Below are 12,129 nucleotides of genomic sequence, written 5' to 3'. Positions count from 1 at the left end.
GTCCCGTTTTTTGACAATTTCTACTAGCACGTTACAAAACTATATAACAAAAATCAGTTGAAAAGGTTAAAAGTAAAACTTAAATGGCATAACAACTTTTTATAAGAGTCAATAGATTATTTTTGGTGAATTGTATTCATCTTGCTTGTTTTTCTTTGCACAAAGCTTTTTATACTGTTCAAAATTTCAGTGACATTTTTTTGTACCTAAATCAAACAACCTGTTAAATATCACACAAATGTAATCCAATTTGTACGTAATCATTTGTAAAGGTAAGATTGATAAACTTAGTATTAACTCATTCATCGATAATAAACCATTTGAAAATATCTCATCTGTTTTTTTAATACTGGTTTTAGCTTTTTAAAGATAAAAATATTCATTTGTCAATTTACAACATACTTTTATCGTTTTTGTCTAGAGATAATAATTTTCGTTGATTCAACATAATTAATATTAATTTAACAAATAACTGCAAGCAAGTTTTATTTTTACCATATTGGATACTAAATATATTAGCCTATTTTTGTAGTAAAATTCTATTTTTTCATTAAGTTAGATTATTAAAAAAATATTATAATTGAGGGTGTTAAAGCAAAAACTTATAAAACAGTAAACAGTTTGTATCAGGCACAGATTGTAAAACTTTAGTTAAATCTGGTTGCCTACATGCTCTAGCAAAAATTTTAAAACTTTAAGTGACACCTTTAGCTACTTATAGTTAAGCTAAGAGGATATTTCAAACTATAAGAAATAAAAAGTAAACATTTTTTGCTCGCTCAAGTTGTTTTTATTATTAACATACGGGCTATACGTCATAAACCCATACGTTATACCTGTTTTTATTAGTTCAAAGTAAATAAGCATATATTATCATTGTTATTTGTTAAATAACAATTTAGTGCAGCTAACATAATTCTTCCTAAAAAAAGAGAATATATATAAAACAAGTGAAGAGAGTAAGAGGTAGGGAACCGACGCGTATGTATGCAAAGCTCGTACTGTAACATATTGTGACTGCAGCTAACATAATATAAAAAGTTTAATTATAGAATGTTAGCTTAAAGTCGTTTTGCTTATCAATACTAATAAAATAACATACTTTTAGTTAAAACATTGTAAACTAATTCTTACTTAAATTTTTTTCTTAAATACTCTTGATATTCTCATTAAAAAACACCTACAGACTTGGAATGTACTTTGATTTAACAAAAGATATTTAAATATTTAGAGAAGTTTTATGTTATTTCATCTTTTAAGAGCTATGTCAAACAAAAATGTCTTTGTTGTTACAATCAAATATTATTCGTACTACTTAATCCTTAACAAGTGTAGATACAAACATCATAAAAGGTTAGTTGAAGCAGTTAATAAACCTGTTAAAAATAAAAGACTGCTATATCATTTAAGTATACTTATTAAGATTTATTATTTGTGGTTAAAGTTTGCCCCTGTCTAAACAATTTTAAACCATAATTTTAGGAGCAAATTATTTTTATAAATTTAATCAATTTATGTCGACTAAGCTTAGGACAGGGTTCGTTATACTTTTTTAGGTCAGGAATACACTTTCCTAAAAAAAAGTTGGTCGTGGAAAGCACTATTAAAAAAAGTTTTCTGGAGGCAAAAAATTACTTAACATAATTGTAGTAAACAACATAAAAGTTCTTAAAATAAGATAAAATGAGCAATAATAAAGCAGAAATATGAATACTTTTTAAGTTATGACCTTTCCCCAATAGCCCCCAAGTGGCAGGAATGAAAATACAATCTGCGTAAAAGAAATGCAGAAATCAGTAGACACACGAGTGTCCGATCACAGCATGGGGATCTTGTATGTTTTTGTTTCTGTACAACCTGAAAAGGAAGCCGAAAAGTCTTGATCCGGTTTGCAACTTTTCTGCGTCTCTAGCCGCCATGAGCTCCCGTTTCATCTAAGCATTGTCTGTGTTGATTTGCGCTTTTAAGTTTCTGGAGTTTCGACCCCCATATCAACCCACTTTTCGTTCATATAAAAAACTATAAATATATATATATATATATATATAAATAAATAAATATATATATATATACTAACAAAATTAATGCTGTTAACAACACAGGTGTTCTGTTCAGTAGTGTTTGTTTATTCAGTTAAGTTTCACTGCTTATGAGATCTTCAAGAAGGTATAAATATACAATTACCTAAAACACTTTATATAAAGAGAGATAGATTTATAGTTAGTAGTTATAAGCAACGATAAATAATTAAGAATAAAAAAAGCAGTAAGCAAACTTACTGTTTCTATACACTACATTGAAAATGGCAAAAAACCTAATGATAAGGATAAACATGAAACTGTTTGTATACGTTAGCACACAAATACAGTTTTTCAATATTTTCCTTGGATTATACCAAGCAACTCATAGTATAAAGTTTAGATTATTTTTAGTTTTCGAACGATTTTGTCTTTGTAGGTGAATATTAGTGTACATTTTGTAAATATTTTTTTCAGTATCTGATAGCTTAAAAGTTTATCATTTATTATTTTTATTTATCTCTTTATTTCTTTTTTGTAACCAATAAAAGCTCAATCCAAAACCTTTATTGAACACTATTAAACTTTCAAAAATAAAATGGTTTAACAACAAATACTTTTAATAGTACTGATTTTACTGATAAAATAAACAGAATACCTCAAAATAATTAATTTCTTACATAGTTTAATTACTTAAAACTTTAATTTTAATTAAAAAAAACTAACTAAAAAAAATAAAATTTAATGAAGAAGTATAAATTATGCTTTAGCTTAAGTTTGAATTACAAGTACTAATGATGTACTTTTTAAGCTTTTTAAATTTTTTGTAATACTGATACAGACTGGTTCATTACTTTTAATAAATAGTTTACTACATAATTGATCAATACATAGACTTTTTTCGTCTTTGGTTAATAAGTTTTCATAAGAAAAAATCTATAAGTATGACTTATACTGATTTTAAGAGAACTTTAGAGTATGCTTCTCATTAAATATATTGAAATAGTTGTCTTCTTTTAAATATATAAAGACCTTGTCATTTATTTTAAATGGAAGAATTAAAAAAGTAATGATGGTATTTATTAGTGTTCTGTCTCAAACTTGTTGGTCTATTATATTTTCAGAAATATTATTTCAATTAAAATGTATAATCAATTAATTATAAGTATGGTTGCTGATGACACAATGATAAGTAGTTTATATAAGTCTGTATGATAATACATTACAGTAATGTTTAGTTAAAACGTAAAATTGGCTGGAGATAATATAAATTTAATTTTATCATATTGTAAATTTTCATAAAAGCGAACATAACTCCACTTACTTTAAAACAAATACTGTGAAATTTTTATTTTAAACAATGTGTTTAAAAGATAATGTAAATTAAGACTCTAGAAGTTAAAAACCATATAAACTCTTTTAACAAGTGTAAATCTTTGATTGTCATGAAATACTATTTTCATATTTAAAAACAGTGACATAGCATTCTGATGAGGATACTTATGAATATCACGGTTACGGTGACCGCTTTATCCTTATTGCAAGTATATTAACAAATTAGAGTTAAACTTTTCAAAGCAGCTGAACTGAATGCTTTAAAAATGATAAAAAATATTTTTGTAAAATTTTAGGGAAATACAAAGGTAGGTAACACAAAACTCTACTGACTAGATTCTTAGGAAACTAAAAACATTCTAGGACTTTATATTAGTTGTTGTCATTTTTATCTCCCTACATACCTATTTATTAGTTGCTTTTATACTTCTAATTAGAATTTTAACGCAAATCATTTCACATTAGAGTTTTAAAAAAATTCCAATGTAATTTTGGTACACTAATCTTCATGTTTTTATTACGTAACATAGTTTTAATTAAATCATATGGCTTATGGTATGGTAATACTTTTTATAGTTTAGTATAAAAGTTAGATAAATAAACAAGTAAAACATGTTAAAAATAATTGAAATGGGGTATAAGTACGTATTGCATATAGATCAGAAAAAGTAAATAAATATTTCTCCTTAAAGGATTCAATAAGTCGCTTGTATCAAAGTTGTATAGTCTATAACTTTAGGTGTCCAATGATCTGAACAATTAATATGTTGGTGAAACAGAAACACACTTTTTTTTTTAGAATTAAAGTACATGTGACTCCAACCAACAGTGCGATATTTAAACATATCGGAAATTGTGTATTTTGTACTAATTGTAAAAAAATTTATAATTGTTTTGAAATTATTAAAACGTGCAGTTCGTATAATGAATTATCATCTTCAGAAGCTATACTAATCAAAAAAATTTAGCCAAATTCAAATAATCAGCTTGGTCCTGATAAAGGATCAAGAGTAACTATTAATATATTTAAGTCATTAATTTTGTCTTAATTGTTTATAAAAATCCATTTTTGTTAATTACTTGTCGTTTTTATTAGTTGTGTTTTTTACAAATTATTTAGTTTCACTCTATTTATTTTATGTTTGTTTAACTAGGGAGTGTATAGCATTTTTGATAAGGGAGTTTGGATATTCCGAAAGCGCTTAAGTTTTTAATAAAGTTTATAATGAAAAAAATTGTTTGTCTTTCAGTAAAATGGTATTTAGAAATAATTGGGTTTCTTTTTATATAAGTTTTGAATATTGGGACCTATAATGTTAATAATATAATAAACGTTAAGGTTTAAAAAATTATGGATAAGTTTAATTGTTATGGACAATCTAAAAGAGATTTAAGTCTCGAAGTAATGCATAATTTTTTTTAACTTCAGGCTAACCGTTTGTTAATAAGTACTTTTCTTCATTATACTGACATTTGTTTCTCTGTGTTAAATAATCTAAAAATTTTCCACATGGAGACCTGTAAAGAAGTAATAAGTACTGCATGAAAATAACAGAAGATAAAGTAGGTGAATATGTGTATTTACAAAAACAATTCATAATTGCTGAAAATTATCAGTAATTATTATATATATACAGCGTAAGTTATATAATCCGACTGTTATTTACTGTGATTTAAAATTCAAAGCAGTAGGATTATATAGCATATCTTATATGGATCAATATTAAAAAATAATCTATATTAACAATTGTTTAGAAAATATACACATTCATCTATTTCATCTCCTATTCTTTTCATTTGATACTCATTATTTCTTTACAGGATTCTGTGGAACATATTTCAGTTAAATTGAAAAAATTTTTGTGCAATTTAAATAAATATTTATAAGTTATCGTATTTTTCCGGCTAAAAGATAAATTTTAATAACAGTCTTGTTGTGAATTCCTAGAAAAAGGTTGAATAAAAACGTAATTTATTTCGAAATTTAGCTATTTTAAATTATAGAGTTTTCTGAACATAGAAGATTAAGGCAATAGACTTTGTGATTCATTAAACATAATTAAGTGATTGTGCAAGAAGAAGTTTATAAAAGTTATGTTCAAACTAACTGGCTTGACAACTCACTTACTCTCTTAAGCTCCAAGCCAGTGTCATTTAAAATCATTTTCATTTAAACTTCTTGAAAGAAATTTGATAATTACTTTTTACTTCATAACATCTTTTAGTCATTTACTACTTACTTCCCACTATCATTTGTAAAATTGCTGACCCGTTTCGTTTTTTTTTAATGGTTTGTCTCACCTTTGTTTTGGTTGGTATAGATGAATACTTTGACCTGAATTTAAAGCTACATATATGTTTAAACTGTTTTTTAATGACCAAAAAAGGATACTTCATAATGAAATGCGCCTTTTTAAAATATATATTTTAATTTATATTATAACTTTTTACTATTTTGTTCTAATGGATATACGTAGATTGTAATTTAAAAACTTAACTTTTCTTGCAGTTTCACATCTGGTTAAGTTTATATGTCGAGATTTAATTAAAAACATGAAATAATTTTACTTTAAAAATGTTTTTTAATGCTTCCTCATATCTAAATGTTTATGCAAGTTTTAATAAATTACAACTGATTTATTTTTTTCTTACACTTTATTGCCTTATAAAACTAACAACACGATAAATAAAAACAACAAAATATTGTCTATCATAATTAAATCAACATCGAACTTTTCTATTTAAACTTTAAATCAAAAATTATAATGTTCAAAATTTTTATTTAGCTATTTTGAAATGTCAGGCATTTTGTTTAATTAGTATAAAAATGTTATGTGCACATTTTTCTATAAATGAAAATCTCATATATTTAATTCATTAGATTAAAAATACATAGTTTCAATTGTACTAATCATACCTAAAATAATTACTCTAAATTGAATATACGCTCTAGTTGTTGGAAGTCTGCAACTACAGTCTGCCTATGTACCATAGGAACAGGTTTTTCAAACAGACACCTCAAGTTCACCAAGATGCTTTTAATAGTTTGGCCTGGGCTCCAACTGAACAGAAAATATTTATATTAGAAACAAAATATTGATAATTAATGTATAAAATTAATGAACAAAAAAGTTTACTATTACACTTTCAAACCATTCAAGTAATAATTTGTTATTTTTGACAAAATATTTCATAATGTTAGTATAAAGTTTTTTTAATTAGTGAGGGATTCCACCTGAACAGAAAATAAAATTTAAAAAAAAATTGAGATACCTAAACAATCTTAATTTTGAAAATTCAGCCTTTCAAAAAACTTTTCGTTTACATGTAAAAATTCAAAATGATCTTTAGTTAAGAAAAAAAAAACGTTTTTAAATTTAACCCTTGAAATTAAGAAAAACTGTATAATATTAGCTGGAAAATATTATTTAGCCAAATTAAATTAGAATTATTAGGAATAGAGTTCAAAATAGTGTACTATAAAAGTAACCCAGGTTAGTACTTAAGTTGTGAATTTTTTAAACTACACATAAATGTTAAAATAAGTACTAGTATGCTGCAGACAAAAGTTAGTGTGTTTCATATATATTTTTACAGTTATTTCAATAATAAAACAACAAAAGCATTAGTAAAACTATATTAAATCTGCCTTAGCAGATATCAAGTTTAAGTTGAGCCCTACAAACAACTACAACAAAAAAAACCATTAATGGGTAGCTCCGGCCACTAATTTGGATACTTGATGAATTTGAATTAAATCTAACTTATCTTTTATAAATTTTTAAAGCCTACACCCTTTTTCCTACCCACCTTATTTAAACATAAAAAAACAAAGCTTAAATCAAAAAAAAACATGAAAAATTATGCAAACTAGGCAAATATGCAAACTAGTTTCAGGTTTTTTAAACTACCCAAAACAAATATAAATAAAATTATCTCAAAGGTCGAACTCTAACCTTTCGGAGCCATTAAAGAAAGCTATTCAGATAAAGTTATCGCAGTTACTAAGAAATAAAATTCTTAGGAATTTACTTCCCGTAACGTTTCTGTAAAACTGAAGGTAAAAGATGTAAGCTACTTATAAAAATTTAAACCAACCTTTGATCTCCATGAAAGAAACCCGTGCAGATGCTGCCATCGTCCCAAATGTTGGGGTGATTTATGCGGTTTTTGAATTTGATCGTCGGGGGAGCAAATGGGTATTCAGCTGGAACTTCAATGCTTAATGAGAACGTCACGAGCTGATAAGGACTGTCCGGGGGTCCTGTTTTTATTAGATGTTTTAAAAATTAAATAAAACTTCGAATCAACCATTTTTAATTTTTTTGTTGTTCGGGGTTGCTGTTGTTGAATAATTGAAAGTTTTTTATCAAAATGATCAACAAACTTGAACATTAAAAAAATATATTTTTTTTTTCTAATTATAGACTGTTATGTGATTATATAGATGGTTATTTTAATAAAAGAGTCTAAATCAGGATTTCCATTTTTTTTTACGAATCGTCCCCTTGAAATAAATTATAAAAGCTGTTGCCCCTTATAACAAGATTGTTCAAAAAATTATCATTACAAACACCTAAGTCCTATTTTTTGTGCTCTTCATCAACAACTACAGAATATCTAGTGTAATTTTCAATTTATGACCTCATAGCACCCCTGTTGCTCCTTAACTGCACATGCCTCCCCTATGGCCCCTCAGCTGCTAATGGCCTACTGAGTATCTGCCATGGTCCCTTAAGGAACCACTTTAAAAAAACCCTTGTCTAGAATTTATTGTCTGTTTTCATAATGTAAAGAAAATAGTTTGCTCCTTTTTAATTATTAGAGAATCATCTAATTTTTAATGTTACAAAACACGTTTTGAGTTTTTAAAGATCACAGTTTAATTTTTTATTTAATTATAAAACTATTGCTGTAAAGCCTCAAGTATCTGCCATGGCCCCCTAAGGGGCCACTCTAGAAAACCTTTGTCTAGAATTTATTGTCTGCTTTAATAATAAAAAAAATATTTTGCTTTTTGTTAGTTATTACAAATCATAGAAACTTAAAACATTTTGTGTATCAAAATAAATTCTTGTTTTGTATTGATAAAAGATAACTTTAAACATATTTTTTCAACATAGCCTTTAACAAATAATGTGATATTTTCACCCTTCTTCTGAATTTTTCTGCCTTAAAAGATGCTAATTCCACTGGAGAAAACTTCATACGAAAAAAAAACAACTTTTTATAATATTTTGTTCTAACCTTTCATTGTTGCAGTATACTGGTTCAACGCGCAGTCGTTCGGCACGTCATTAATGCCTTCTATGAGCTGGTACGCAAATTGTCCATTTCCCAATTTTATCTGTTTTTCTTGAATAAGTTCTTTGAAAAACCTTTTGTTCATTTTACGTTTTATTCTATTTTGTTCTAAAAAATTTAAAGATAACAATAATACAGGTATTAAATATATGTAAATGTTTTTGTGTTAGACACATTTTTGAATATTTTTTAATCACTTAGTGGCTTCAATAGCACTAAATGTTTAATTTTGTTGTACAGATATGTATATAAATGTTTGATAAACCAGAATCTACATAATAGATAGACAAAAAACCTTTTAAGTACTGCTTTAATATAAAATTTTACATTCATCTTTATAAAAATCACCCATAATTGAAATTTAATTTACATTTACACATAAACTGTATTTTAAAACCTTTTAATGCATTACGACAGCTTTAAGTAAAATGTTTTAATAAATATGTTGTAACATTGTTTAAAAAAAGGAAAAATATTTTAACTGTACGAAAAACCAAAAAAAAACAAAGGTTTTAAGTTTTCTTGAATAACAAAACTACTAAAATGCATAAATTTTATAATACACAGATTTATCTTAGTCTAAGTTAACAACACAAATTCAGAATTTTTTAACCACCATATAAAAACCACAACCAAAGTTATATTTGCAATCGTATTATAAATAAAATTTATAAAATGTTTATATAGCACAATATAATATAAAGTACTTTATCAATACACAGCTATATATTGAATAAATAAGATAAGTTGAATAATATTATGAAAGCTATACAGATACTGTATTTTTGCACAGTAAAGATACAGGCCTTGTGTTAAAACTTATAATTTTAAATATCTTAAACTGAATTAGATTTTTATTAACTTTTTTTGTGATGCAAATTGCATATAATAAACTTTAATTTTACCATAAAGTTCATAAATGTTAACATTGATTAATTATACCTTTCTTTAAACAAATTGACTAATAAAATTGCTTATGTATTTTTTTTACATAAGCTTTTACAACTTCTTAAAAATTATTTTTTTATAGAACTTTTGTATTATTAAAAGAATCAAGTTTTAATCTAGTTAAATATCATATTAAACTAATAACAACAAATAAAAATATTTTTAATTGTTATACTTAAGTTTTATAAGCTTAAATAAATATATTAAAAATCACTCTTAAATATATGTTAGACTATTTAAAGCATTTAGAAAATACTTAGTTAAATACAAGATTTATTTCTTCAACCTAACTAAAAAGACCCGTTTTAATCGAGTTTTTTTTTTCTCTTTTTTTTTTCTAACGATTAAAAACCCTTCATAACTTTTTAAACCGGTTTGACTGTTTAAAAATTCTTATTTTTAAATAAAATACTTTTTTTATTATGAAGACAATTATTTAAATATAATCAATAACATATATATTGCAGCTAATAGCATAAAAATTAAGAAGCTAATCAATTTGTAATAAAAAAAATTGTAAATTTTTTTGCAATATTTGTAAAATTTTGATTACTAAGAGTTTTGTTTAGTACAATAACCTTAATTACATTTAGTTAAATATTCAAGTTATATTATATCAACTTTATATGTTTATAAAAAAAAATATAATAAAATATAAGACAAAAACTAAAAATATTAAACAAATTCAACGAAATTGTTGTAATAAAAAAAAAGTAAAAAACTTTTGTTTGTACAATTTGATATTTAGTTTTTATTAATTATTTTAAAGTTAAGTTAGATTTTAATATTTTAAACTATTTGTACAGCTTGTTAAAATTTTGCTTTCTAATTAAGTTTAGATAATTTATATTTTGAGCTGTAATAAGAAATTTAGACTGCAAGTAGTTTTTTAAAATCTAATTTTAATAGAATATTTAGAACAAAATTAAAGCTATTAGTTAGCTTTGCAACCCTGAAATTAAACAAAGGTATACATAATTTTTTTTTGGGGTAAAAAAAGAGATTGCAATAAAGGCATACAAACAATACAACTTACTAGAATTTAGTGTTAAATTTAAGAAATGTTAATAATTTCAGTAAAGTAAATAATTTATCTATTTAATTAACTCAGAGTTTTAAATTTTACACATATAATTAAAAAGTTTTAGATAATTTTCAATAGAGTAAAAAAGCACTCTAGTCACTAACTACTTGCTTAAAAACAACTTAAATGCACTTATGTAGTATTTATATATAACTATATTACTTTTGTTTAGTTAAGTATTTAAATTCAAATTAAAATTTATTGATGACAGACAGGTTGAAAAAAAGTTGAACCTCGTCTTTAAATTATTTGAATATAATTTAGACTGACACAAGATTTCATAACTATTATTAAATAATATATTTGATACATTTTTTAAGTTCTTTAATAGAAGTAAAACATAATGTCTAATTTTGACAGCTACACAAAAACTGTTGTAAGAATTTTAAACAAAGAGTTCTTATTCAAATCCAAGTTTTTTTATAACTTTTAAATTAACTTAGTGTAGTTATCTTTTTATTTTAAACACATTCAAATTTTTATTCTAACATTAAAAATTTTTGATCATGAAAATACATAATCATTGAAAAAGTATTATAAACGCTATTTAAACTAAGGAAAGTTCATTTTTTATAACTCGTTTATACATCTCTGAAGTTGTTTAGCTTTTTATAACAAATTTTTTAAACATGTAATATAAGTATAGTACATACTGGCTATACAAATAAGGTAGTCACTCTTTATGTAAAAAATTTTCCAAGTGATTTTAAATTGATCTGAGTCATCCTTAGTTTTTTAAAATCCTTCTCCAACAAATTTGGTTAAAAAATAACAAAATATTAAATTAAATCAAATAATATCATTTTGAATCTGAAAAAAACTGGTTTGATATCTTTAGGTTTATTTTAATTATCCTGAGTTTTTAATAAAAAATGTCCTGAATGAGCCTGAGTATCCTAGGTATCTTAACTGTGAAGCAACCGTGAATGTGTAATAGTTATACATGTATACAAAGAAATGCAAATATGTAACAAGATATAAACAAAAATAAGTACTTAGGCCAAGTGAAGTTTGAAATAAAAGGTCAAAGTCGAATGCATTTTTGATTAAAACGTTTGTGTTTACATGGCTAGCGGACATCATTGTTAAATTCAGGGAGTTAGGTTACAAAAGACGGTTTAAAATCCTGGTGCACAGCCTGCTTATGTAGGCTTTGGAAAGCAAAAGCATCGCGACAATTATCACGCGCTTGAAGGTAATTACAAAAATAATGTGTTGTATTTTTTGGTGACAAATGTACAACTACTGTTTAAAACATGTGTGAATACAATAATTTAGACCAGGGTTACCCAATTTTTTTTAAATGGCTCCATTAAAAGAAGTTTAAAAAGCTATGGCCCCTTTGTACAAAGATTACTCAAAAACTACTATTAAAAACACTTAAAACTCTTTTTGTTCTTCTTCAGCAACTCTAGAACATTTAGTGTAAGTTTGAATTTA

The 12,129-nt window shown here is 24.9% G+C and overlaps 1 protein-coding gene across 1 annotated transcript; it reads right to left on the bottom strand.

Moving 5' to 3' along the window:
* Positions 1 to 1,793: 1,793 nt before the first annotated feature.
* Positions 1,794 to 8,742, bottom strand: LOC145832512 (ubiquitin conjugating enzyme E2 B-like). The gene is made up of 4 exons (XM_082939829.1): positions 8,601 to 8,742; positions 7,452 to 7,617; positions 6,343 to 6,415; positions 1,794 to 1,934 (listed from the first exon to the last, which is right to left on the bottom strand). Exons 1-4 carry the CDS (start codon positions 8,740 to 8,742, stop codon positions 1,794 to 1,796), a joined length of 522 nt encoding a protein of 173 aa, XP_082795955.1.
* Between the last annotated feature and the right edge of the window lie 3,387 nt (positions 8,743 to 12,129).

The sequence above is a fragment of the Thalia democratica genome, chromosome 3 (assembly GCF_965202585.1).
Source record: "Thalia democratica chromosome 3, ktThaDemo2.hap1.1, whole genome shotgun sequence".
Lineage (NCBI taxonomy): Eukaryota > Metazoa > Chordata > Thaliacea > Salpida > Salpidae > Thalia > Thalia democratica.
This window is presented reverse-complemented; position numbering and strand designations above follow the sequence as displayed.

What these genes read in the sequence shown, in the direction of transcription:
- LOC145832512 (XM_082939829.1), bottom strand. Translation starts at nt 8,742, where the DNA reads ATGAACAAAAGGTTTTTCAAAGAACTTATTCAAGAAAAACAGATAAAA. An exon ending in TTCTTTCATGGAGATCAAAG is followed by an intron (nt 6,416 to 7,451) that starts GTTGGTTTAAAT and finishes TTTTCTGTTCAG; the next exon opens with TTGGAGCCCAGGCCAAACTA. An exon ending in TTGAAAAACCTGTTCCTATG is followed by an intron (nt 1,935 to 6,342) that starts GTACATAGGCAG and finishes GACAATGCTTAG; the next exon opens with ATGAAACGGGAGCTCATGGC.